Source organism: Hyperolius riggenbachi, chromosome 2 (assembly GCF_040937935.1).
Source record: "Hyperolius riggenbachi isolate aHypRig1 chromosome 2, aHypRig1.pri, whole genome shotgun sequence".
Classification (NCBI taxonomy): domain Eukaryota; kingdom Metazoa; phylum Chordata; class Amphibia; order Anura; family Hyperoliidae; genus Hyperolius; species Hyperolius riggenbachi.
This window is the reverse complement of record NC_090647.1, coordinates 545164660-545176843: the sequence shown is the minus strand read 5'-3', so window position 1 is coordinate 545176843 and position 12184 is coordinate 545164660. Positions and strand designations below refer to the sequence as shown.

General features: G+C 45.0%; 1 protein-coding gene across 2 annotated transcripts in view; it reads left to right on the top strand.

The window, feature by feature from the left end:
• LOC137545104 (cell surface glycoprotein CD200 receptor 1-A-like) overlaps positions 1-12184 on the top strand; it is an 82400-nt gene that overhangs the window by 48228 nt on the left and 21988 nt on the right. For both annotated transcript variants that reach the window (XM_068266216.1, XM_068266215.1), the window contains exons 2-3: positions 8918-9214; positions 10552-10809. In XM_068266216.1, coding sequence (XP_068122317.1) covers positions 8918-9214; positions 10552-10809 — 555 coding nt within the window. The remainder of the gene's footprint in view (positions 1-8917; positions 9215-10551; positions 10810-12184) is intronic.

Sequence of the window (12184 nt, the reverse complement as noted above, 5' to 3'; positions counted from 1 at the left end):
CCTGTATGTATGATGATATGCTTAGGGGCAGTGAAGTTTGGCTTGTTTATGGCCTCTGCTGCTTTTTCAATTGTTGGGCAGGGTATTGTTTTAACATGTTTCCCAGGAAAAAGACATCTTGTATTGATGTATTTCCCATTAGAATCAATTATCAGTGCTATGTCAAAGCTTGGTCTCTTTGGCTGGAGTCTCTCTGCAGAGGTGTTATTGCTGTTCTTTGAACTTTGAGATGTGTTTTCCGTTTGCTTTGTTCCATGGTCCTGTGAACTTGAAATGCAGATCTCTTGATTTGTTTCTCTGGTGTGTAGAGCCATTTCCCTGGGCTGGATGTTTATTTGTTTAAGGCTTGCAATCACTTGTTTAAGCTGGTTGTTTTCAGCTTGCAGTCTTTCACTCGCATCTTTGAGTGACTTCAAATCCGTTTTTAGTTGGTTAATTGTAATCTCATTGTCACTTTTGTTTTTTGCAATCTGCTCTCTGAAAAGGTGAAAGTCTCTTTCCAGTTCAGATAAAGTCTCTTTGAGGGTGTCTTGTGTGGGATGTGATGTTTTCACACCAGATGCAGCCTTGCCTCTGGAGGATGGTTTGGTACTTTTATGTCCACTGTTAATGGCATCAGGATCTGGCTGGTTTTCTATTTGACTTATTACTTGATTTTGCATGTGAGGATACAGCTTTTCAAACTCCTCCAGGTAGTGTTTTACACCTTGTATCAGGATTGTTCCAGTGTGGTACATGCTAACAGTCAGCAACCTTTGAACCAGACTTTTGTGGGGAACAGTGTCGAAGGCCTTTGCAAAGTCCAAGTATATCACATCTACAGCATTCCCAATATCCACATTAGCGTTCACTACCTCATAAAAGCTGAGCATTTTAGTCAAACAGGACCTGTCTTTAGTAAACCCATGTTGATGCTGAGAAATATGATTATTTTCTACTATGAAGTCATGTATAGTATCTCTTAGTAACCCCACAAATAGTTTGCATACAACTGATGTTAAGCTTACAGGTCTATAATTTCCTGGATCTGATTTTTTGCTCTTCTTAAATAATGGGAAATCGTGGGCTGTACGCCAATCCACTGGGACTCTGCCAGTTGAAAGAGAGTCACAAAAGATAAGATAAACGGGTTTAACTATAACTGAACTTAATTCCCTTAGGACCCGAGGATGCATGCCATCCGGGCCAGGTGCCTTGTCTATTTTTAATTTATTTAGTCTTGCCTTCACTTCTTCCTGCGTTAAGTATTTAATATTACAGTTGGAAGATTGAGACTCTTCTGCATCTGTAATTTGCAACAGTGCTGTTTCCTTTGTGAAGACAGAAGCAAAGAAAGCATTTAATAACTCTGCCTTACCTTGGTCATCCACCATTGAGTTCCCACCCTCATCCTTTAGGAGTCCTATATAGTCAACCTTTCTTTTTTAGAGTTGATGTACTTGTAAAACTTTTTTGGGTTAGATTTGATATCCCTGGCGATTTGATTTTCAGCTTCGATCTTTGCCAGCCTAATTTATTTTTTTATTATTTTTTATTAATGCAATTTTTATTGCACTCCTTATAATTGCTTAGTGCAGCTTCGGTCCCCTCCTGTTTCAGGACCTTATAGGCATTATTTTTCCTCTTCATTTTATCTCTAACCTTTCTATTCATCCATAGAGGCCTTTTTTTATTCCTAGACATTTTGTTTCCATATGGGATATACATACTACAATATTGATTGAGAATACATTTAAAAGCTTGCCATTTCCCTTCAGTGTCCTCCCCTAGTCCCCTTGTAGTACATTATCCCAGTTCACCAAACTTAGTGCCTGCCTAAGTTGATTGAACTTTGCTTTTCTAAAATTCATAGTTTTAGTGGTCCCGCTGCCCCGTGGCCTATCAGTCACCAGCTCAAACGTTATCATGTTGTGATCACTATTTCCCAAATGTTCTTGAACCTGCACATTTGATACATTATCTGGTCTATTAGAAATGATCAGATCCAGTAACGCATTCCCCCTAGTTGGTTCCGTTACCATTTGAGTCAAGTAATTGTCCTGTAGTGCTGCCAGAAATCTGCTGCTTTTACCAGAATGGGTAGCCTCCAGGGCCGGATTTCCCATAAGGCACTCTAGGCACGTGCCTACAGGCGCCATATATATGGGCAAAGGCGGCCCCTAAAAGTCCCCCATGAAGGATCACAGTAAAAAAAAAAAAAGCTTCAGAGAGCGATAGGACTTAGCCTGCCCGATCCCGCCTGCAGCGCTATACCAGGATTTCCCTGCAACTCACAGCCGCACAGAGTGTTCCCGGCTGCTGATGCACGCAGGGAATCAGGACGCAGCTTTCCACCTCATATTCGTGCAGGCTGCTACAGCGTAGTAGGTACTAGGCAGTGGGGCGGGCGTTCACTCACTGTCCCAGCTCTTTATTTTCCAACTTTGGCTGCCGGGGGAGCTACCACGAAGACTGTTGAAGAGGGGAGATAGAGCAAGAGCTAGGCTGAATACGTTCCTTCCTCTCCCTTTTCACATGTGCAGGGCTGGAGATTTAGTACAGGGGAGGAGGGGCGGCATAGAACGCTGTGAACTGTCTTCGGGTCTCAGAAGGTTAGCTGCACAGCGTGTGGGCTACAGCTCTGCTCCCCCCCCCCCCCCTCCTGTGTGTCTGTTGGTGCGACCTGTGCCCGGGTCTTTTGAAGATGACAGTGGAGAGCCTGGCGACCATGATCTACTTTGCACAGCCAGCTTGTCTTGTAGTCACTAGTGTTGTCCGGATCATGAACGATTCGGATCTTTGATCCGAATCTATTTTATGAGTCGATCATCCGAATCATCAAAATGAACGATTCGGATCGCAAAAGGGGCGGGGCCAGGAGCGACACGCCCCCTCTCAGCGGGCAGCGGGGTCCTGGAAGCAGGGATCGCTCTGTTGGATGGGAGGCAGCCTTGCAGGGAGACAGGTAGATGAGAGAGGGGACATGGGTGCCACTGCCAGATATGTGTAGAGCACACATACTGGCTGCAATGTGCTGCTCATTATAGGCTGGCTGTTCTGTAGTTGTGCACAGTGATCACATTGGAAGCTTTTGGCTCAGCACAGCTCAGTGACTTTGCAGACAGTGTGATTGAAAGGCAATATAATCCTCCTGCACTCGGCACTAAACAGCTGCACTTATCGTCTGGGAATGCTTTCTTTCACTGTGCGACCTTTTCTTTCAAAGTGTACAGATGAACATATAGGTGAAATACATGTAAAGCATATGATTGCAGCATGTGGGTATTACGTGCAAACATTTCTGCTCTCTGCTCGTCCCTCCTCTGTCCACTCCCTGCCCTCTGTCCATCTTCTCCCCTTCTCTGTGTGTCCACTCCCTCCCCTTCTCCTGCCCACAGACCTGTCCTGCTGTTCATTTCACCCCCGAATGCTTCCGGTAGTAAAATGATCCGAGATTCGGATCAAAGATCCGGATCTCTTCAATGATCCGATTCGAACCATCCGGATCATTGAAAAGATCCGAACTTCCCATCTCTAGTAGTCACACAGAGGAGGTGTGTAACCGTATACAGTGACAAGTAAGTGACTGATCATCACTAATCCAGAGGCTTGGGACCCTAATTGATCCTCCCTTCTACTTTTCCTAGCAGAGACAATGCTCCCCCCTCTCCCCTCCTTCTGAACAGTATCCCCTGCTCAGGCAATCCTGTGATGCCTCCCAATGTTTCCATAGGGTGATAGGCAGCTCTGTCCAGCTGTCACCTGACCTGATCAGATGTCATGATATTGCTGTCTTGATCAGGTCAAGTGATAGCTGGTCAGTGACACTGCTGGAAGCCATGTTGTATGTGTCAGATGGGCAGGGGGACCACTTGAAAGAGTAAGAGGAAGCAAAATAGGATTGCATCAGCAAGGGACATAGTTCAGGGGGGTGTATTGTAGTTTTTCAGCTGTAGAAGTGGGCAGATAGGTTAGGGTTAAAGGGAACTTTAACTTCTACCAGCCCCCTGCAGCCGTCCTATGTCTACGCTGTCACTAAGTGTCCCTCCAGTCCCCCGCAGCGACCCTCTTCCAGTCGGCCGTTTGCGCGCGTCCTTGCGCATTTGCGCGCGTCCTTGATCACACTCCCTTTGCCGGTAATGCAATGCACATGCTCAGTAGGGATTTTTCATATTACGCATGTGCAGAGTGGATTAGGAGGCGTGCGGACCAGGGCCGCACAGCTAAGTGACAGAGGGTCGCTGTGGGGAACCGAAGGGTCGCTTTGAGATGGCGCAGGCACAGGACGGCTGCAGAGGGCTGGTAGAAACCCCAAGTAAGTCCTTTTTTTATTTTTTTTTATTCAGTTAAGGTTCACTTTAAGGACTGATGAGGCTCCTATTATAATATGTCACCTGTAAGGATCAAGCTTACTCCTTTGTGTGACATCAGTTGGGTATACCAGCACAGTGTGCTGTTTCTATGGAGTGGGGAGGAGGCACGACAGAGCAGCTTCCCACTGGCTGGGAGGAGGGAAACAATGCACCAATGTACTGGCTGCCACTAGAATCGACTAATTAGTGTCTGCCTGTCACTAGAAGCGATCACTACCAGCCTGGCCTAATGCTGGGTACACACCATGCGTTTTCCCGCTCGATCCGCGGGTCGATCGGGATCGATTTGATTATCTCCAACCTGCTCGATTGGGGTTTTGATCGTTCCTGCCGTAGATTTTGCATACTTAACATGCAAATCGACGGCAGGAACAATCGAAATCCGAATTGAGCACGTCGGAAACAATCGAATCGATCCCGATCGACCTGCGGATCGAGTGGGAAAATGCATGGTGTGTACCCAGCACTAGGAATGACCAATCACTCCCTGTTTGCCACTTGATTGGACCAACCACTACCAGCCTGGCAATAGGACTGACTGATCACTACCAGCCTGGCAATAGGACTGACTGATCACTACCAGCCTGGCACTAGGACTGACCGATCACTACCACCCTGGCACTAGGACTGACCGATCACTGCCTGTCTGCCTCTAGAATCAACCGATCACTACTAGCCTGGCACTAGGACTGACCGATCACTGCCTGTGTGCCACTAGAATCAACCGATCACTACTAGCCTGGCACTAGGACTGACCAATCACTACCAGCCTGGCACTAGTACTGACCGATCACTGCCTGTCTGCCACTAGAATCAACCGATCACTACTAGCCTGGCACTAGGACTGACCGATCAACTACCAGCCTGGCACTAGGATTGACTGATCACTACCAGCTTGGCAATAGGATTCACTGATCACTGCCTGTCTGCCACTAGAATTGACCGATTACTATCAGCCTGCCACTAGAATTGACCAATCACTGCCTGTCTGCCACAAGAATTGACCAAACACTACCAGCCTGACACTAGAATTGACCGATCACTGCCTGTCTGCTGCTAGGATTGACCGATCACTGCCTGTCTGCTGCTAGGATTGACCGATCACTGCCTGTCTGCCACAAGAATCGACTAATCACTGCCAGCCTGTCACTAGGATTGATCGATTACTACTAGCCTGCCACAACAATCAACTAAACACTGCCACCTTGCCAATAGAATCAACTGAGCACTATCATCCCACCACAAGAATCAACTCTCGTCCAATAAGGCTTCTTTCAGACCGGCAGCTGATAGGTAATGAAATTGCTGCCTGTCAGCTGCTCTTCTGCAACGGCCAGGCGCTTGCTAGTACTCGGTACTGGTTCTAGACAGGCCGCCCCCCATGGAAGCAGATCTGAGTGCGGCTGCAGCTATTTCTATTCTCTATTTGTCTTTAGTAATACTGTATCTATGTTACTTTGCGTTAAAAGGGGGTGTGACTTGGGGTGTGGCATGTGCTTAAGGCGCCAAAACTTCTATGCCTATAGGCTCCTGAGCTGTAAATCCGGCCCTGGTAGCCTCAATACTCCAGTCAATGTCTGGAAAGTTGAAGTCGCCCATAACTATGACCTCATTTTTACTTGCAGCTTTTTCAATCTGCTGTAGTAATCGCAGTTCTGCAGCTTCATTAATATGAGGTGGCCTGTAGCATACCCCAATAAGCAATTGGCAACTTTTATTTCAACCATGAATATTTACCCAAACGGACTCCACATCTTCGCAATCTTCCTCCATCTCATCGTTGAGGACAGCTGTAAAAGAATTCTTAACAAAGAGACAAACCCCTCCACCTTCAGTGCAGCTGGTGGCATTCTCACTGAGAAGAGAAGTCGCCTAAGTCACAAAAGTGTTCAGTACCTCACCTTTATCAAAATGAATGAGGCATGGATCCCGGAGGGCTACTGCCCGCCTGAAGACTAAGTCAGTCCCCACACACAGCATCTCTGCCTGCACGCCGTGTGACTGCCCCAAGACTAAGTCGCTCCTCACACAGCACCTCTGCCCGCAGGCCGCTTGACTGCCTTCTCCGCCACCAACAACAGGTTTCAGGACTCCAGGTGGAATCCTGAATTTTTAAGGCCGCTGCAGCGGCCGCTATACTAATTTTTCTGGTGCGTGTACATGCCTGCCTAATTTTTCTGGCTGCACTGCAGCTGCAACAACAAAATAAAAGGCATGTACATGTGTCAATTCCCCTTCGTGATCATTGCCTTGCCAAGGTGAAGGGGCTTGCGTATCACAATGGGGGGGGGGGGGCCCACACCAAAGATAATAAGGTCATTGCTTCATTGTGGACAGACCAAATTTGATTAGCTGGACAGTCACTGTTGTTCTATCATTGAGCTACCACAGCCCGGCGACCATATGGGCTTGAAAACCGCCATGGCCTGCACTCTGGCCATGGTGCGCACCAGTCCAGCATGGCCGTCACTACACAAACAGCTGTTTGCGGTGCGTTACACAGTGAGTTTGGTGTGTCAGTGTGAAGCAGTACTCTAATTACACTCCCTGATTGATGTACACACATGCAAGATGTTTTAAAGGACTTTAGGCCTGCAATTTAGCATTCAATGTGTTTTCTGCCCTTAAAACGCTGCTTTGCGTCAAATCCAGATTTTTCCCTGGGACTTTTGGTGTCTATCCCACTCATCCATGCAAAAACTCAGATGTTAGACTTAGATCTTAGAAACTTCTTTTCCATCACTTTTCTGGCCGGCATAAGTGTTTCTAGTTTTCAAAGTTTGCCTCCCCATTTAAGTCTATTGCGGTTTGTGAAAGTTTGCGCGAACTGAACTTTTGCGTAAGTTCGCGGTCCGCGAACCGAAAATCGGAGGTTTGGGCCATCTCTACTGGTATGGGCAGAGTAAGGACCAATTGGAAAGAGCAAACTTCAATGCTGGGAAATTGGTCCAGTACAAAAAAACTGCACTCCCTTTTGGAAGCTAAGATCCTCCATTTTTCCAATCAAATATAATTTTGTACTTTTTATCACTACTAGTAGTAGTTTGTTGTGAGTGTGTATTCTGAATGTAGAGGGATAATGGTTGCTTTCAAGAAGAATTTACCTAAAAATGTAATATCCCGACTGACCACCAAGAGTTAGCACTTAGCAGCTGTCAGAGGTTTGAGTCCTGAGGCACCCAACAATTGATTGGAGCACATGCTCCTGGTGCCCAACTGTGGCTGTATAGTGCACTGGTTAAGGGCTCTGCCTTTGACATGGGTTACCAGGGTTCAGATCCTGGTTAGGGTCAGTATTTATTCAGTAGGAAGTGCTTGGGCAAGACTCCCTAACACTGCTGGGTGGCCCCTTGAGCGTGCTCTTAGTGGCTGCAGCTCTTGAGCGCTTTGAGTCTGACAGGAGAAAAGCGCTGTACAAATGTTTGGATTATTATTAAGTGACGCTAGTATTTACTGTAGAAGTAACACTGTCACACCCTTCCAGTCCCCTATTAAGTACTGTACATAAATGCTGACTGTTATGAACACAGACTTATCTGTTTTATTATTTAGCACTGTGTAGATAAATTGATCAGACATGACAGCTGTAGCCCCTGTAGCTCCTCACTATTAGCCATTATATCCCAAAGCTAGAATTAGGTTTGCATAAAACAATGTACAAGTAAATGGGTATACACTTTTGGTGCCAGGTATAGTCCGCAGCAGCTGTATAAATGTATTTACCTACCAGAATAGGAAGTCTCAGAACGTCAACCGTGCGCATGAAATAGGGGTGCACGGTGCAGGTGAAGTCTAAATGATAAATACCATTGTGAATTGGGCGCCAGATGAAAACTAAAAAATATTTACAGTGGTAATGACCATAGTGAAACTACAACAAAACCTAACCCCACTCACACACAGAACCCTCCCGCCTTCCTGACACCTAACCCTAAAACCCCCCTCCCTGATGCCTAACCCTAAAACACTTCCTCCCCCTCCCCAGCACTTAAAGCTTATCAAAGTATATAGATTAAATTATTGACTGTACTTCTCCTCCACTTTATCCTACTACAATTGTTTATGTTCCTGACTATTTGCCCTAAACCCCCCTTCCTGACCCTTAACCCTAAAACTCCCTTTCCTGACCCCTAACCCTAACCCCCCCTTCCTGACCCTTAACTCTAACCCCCCCCCTTCCTGACCCTTAACCCTAAAACCCCCTTTCCTGACCCCTAACCCTAAAACCCCCCTTCCTGACCCTTAACTCTAACCCCCCCCCCTTCCTGACCCTTAACCCTAAAACCATCCTGCTTCCTGTGAACCCTCCTATAATCTGCATTATAAACAGAATTCTGTACCTTTAAAGGCAGGAGCATCATGGGGCAGAATTACTGTTTGTGGACATATTGGATTGCAGAGTCACTGAATAACTAGATTGTTGCAACTGTTTTTTAATAGAAAAATATCAGAGTCTGACTCATTCGAGCACTTGTCATGTATCTCCCCAGAAGTCTTGATGATAATATGCAGCTTTCAATTCTATCAGCACATTTATACATGTAATCCTTTTTTCTGATTTTCAGATGTTGTTGTAACCAGAAGAGGCAGCCGTACGGTTCTGCAGTGTCATCCTGGAGACAACTTGGTGGGAATTATATGGAAGATTTATCACACAAATAATGCCTTCTGTCTCGTGTCACATGCTGCACACCTCAGAGAGACGCCACTATCATACAGTAGCTGCAGTAACAGAATGACCCTCACCAGTACATACCTGACCATCCAGGACACCCAGATATCTGATGAAGGAAACTACACCTGCGAGATTTCATATCACCTTCTTGGGACCTTCATCAATACATCTACCTTACAAGTATTAGGTGTGTAAGAGAGTTGAATGAACACAAAGGGCACCAAACTCAACAGGTGGACAGGTATCAGTGCTTGTCGTGTACATCCCATAACCCATCCTATAACCCCAACCCTGCTTGCCCTTCCGCCATTCCCTTCTCTGACCCCAGCATCCATACAACAAATTCCACCTACCAGCTTTCACACTTGGAATTCTCCATCTGAAAAGAAGTCCTATCCAGCATCTTCTGACTCCTTTATTGGCTTTTTATATTGTTTGAGAGATTTCATATTTGCAAATTTCAAACATCTGTTGAGTGGGTGATTTCTTTATTTATCTGAAGCAATCGCAATCAATATCACTAAGTGCTTTTGTAGTGATTTTTGCTGCATTGTCCAGAGCGATTTCTGGTGATTTTGAAGCTTGTTTTGTACAGCAATTTTGGAAACAGGATTTTGCAAAGTGTCTTGGGTAAAAGCAAGTGGTTTTTGGGTAGTCAACGTGCTGAAAAATTGCTTTACACATCCTTTCAAAAGCGATTTTACAGCGATCTTATATTTTGCATTGCATTGAAACACAATAATCCAGAAATGCTGCAGCAGCACAATGATGAATTTGGGAACTCAATCACTACTGTGGAATCACCCCCACTGACTTTCATTGTCTTAGCACCTTAGCAAGCACTGATCCTTTATCAAGCACCAGTATAAGTAAGCATAAGGTAGAGCTGACAAGCCTATTGATCCAAACAGAAATGAAGATGGGCCTGTGGGTCAGAAATGCACCAGTGCATTCACACTCTATACGTTTGATTAGGAGTTTTGAGCAGCAGTCTATGAATTCACATATAGCATAAGATAGAGAGTACAGATGTTGCAAATATGATATTCTGAATGATGGACCAATAGAAGAACTGTCATTGCATGTATATCCCAAGGTGTACCTATTTCCTTAACCCATTAGCAGCCATGAACGAGTAATTTGGGGCATGGCTGCAGCTAGCTATGCTGTGCTAATAGTAGAGCCGATCCTGCATCCAGATCACGTAAATATCCAACACCCCCTGTGGCACTCTGCATTAGGCTGGGGGAGGCACACTGGCAGACTGGGGAGGCACAACATAACTTGGCACCGCACTGCATGTAAAAAGTTAAAATAAAAATGGCTGGCAAAAGGTTAATAATTTTGAATTTCCTGTGTCAGTGGGGATTTTTGCATCTTAGGAGAATTTTCTGTTCATACCTCTTTGATCAAACTACCATTCACTTCTACAGCTTTGACATCAAACTAAAACAATTTGAAATTAAACTAAAGTAAAAAACCATGAGCATAAGACCAGTTACATTACATTCTGGTTTATTCCAGCTGAGCCCTCGGTGTCTCTGGAACGGAACAGTGCCGGATCTCCGGAGTGCAGAGCCATTGGTGGATACCCGGCTGCAGAGATCTCCTGGATTCCCCATTCATATAATATAAACACTACACAGACTGCAGTGTCAGATCAGAGCTGGACAGTGATCAGCACATATGGATTACATGGAGACAATGTGACCTCAGTGACCTGTTCTGTGTCTCACCCTTTGTTTGACACTGCCTGGATCCAATCAGTTGAGGCAAAAGCCAGTAAGTACAGTCTGTCCCCTACTTAAAAATGACTTTTCATACAAAGTTGTTTCCATGTACAAAGTATGCATTGCTGCTTTCTTTTACTTAATTTTGTTGTTACGTTACAGTATTGTATAAACTGCTGTAAGTAGTTTAAAACAAATTAAAAGCATGCTGAAAAAAAATCAAAAAACATAGTTTATACTATATGTCGTAATCTGGCATTGTAAAAAAAAAGGAAATCATTTATCCAGGTTTCCCATGTATAACACATGACTCAACAAAACAAATTCAACTCACAAACAATCTACTGGAATGTAACCTGTTTGTCAGTAGAGGCTGAAGTAGCACAATTTGCACAATTATGGCAACTTATATTACTTGGGTAACATGCGCATTGATATGTAACACACTGTGCGCTACTTGCATAAGTAGGGTAATGCATGTTACCCAGACAATGCAGGTTTTGCTAATTGCACAACATGCACAACTCTCCTGGCATTAATACCGATAATATTGAAGTGCACTTTATGTGCACAGCAATTGTACCGGAGCTACGTGAATCAAGCCCTATCTATATATATAAAATCGGATGTATGTATGTATATGTGTGTGTGTGTGTGTGTGTGTGTATGTGCCGCGATCACGCGAAAACCGCTTGACCGATTTGAACGAAACTTGGTACACAGATCCCTTACTACCTGGGATGATATGTTCTGGGGGTCTCGCGGCCCCCCTGCACATGTGGGCGGAGCTACAAACAGCCAATCAGATTCCACCCATTCAAGTCAATGGAAAAAATGTAAAAGGCTGCCATTCTCACAGTAATCAAGCCAAAGTCCCCACACTTGGCACAGTTGGTCACTTGGTGACCGAGGTTACAAATCCAGGAAAAGTGGGCAGAGCATAAAACAGCCAATCAAATTTCAGCCGTTCATTTTAAATGGGAAAATGTAAACTGCAGCCATTCTTAGACTGTTAATCGCAGGGTTCTCAAACTTGCCACACTTGGTCACTGGGTGAATGCGATTAAGATTCAAGAAAATGGGTGGAGCCTACAACAGCCAATCAAAATTCACCTATTGATTTTCAAGGGGAATATTTAAACTGCTGCTATTCTTACACTGTTAATGGCAGAGGCTTCAAACTTCCTACAGTTGGTCATTGGGTAACTGGGGTCCAAATTCACTAAAGGGGCGGGGCCACATACAGCCAATCAGATTTCCTTAGTGGATAAACTGCTTCCATTCACACATTTTTGATGCCAGGAACCTGAAAGCTCACAAACTTGGTCATTGAGTGACTGTGTGTCAAGGTTACAAAAAGTGGGTGGAGCCAAAACAACTTTTACTGGGAAAATATAAACTGCAACCATTCTTACACCGTTAATGGC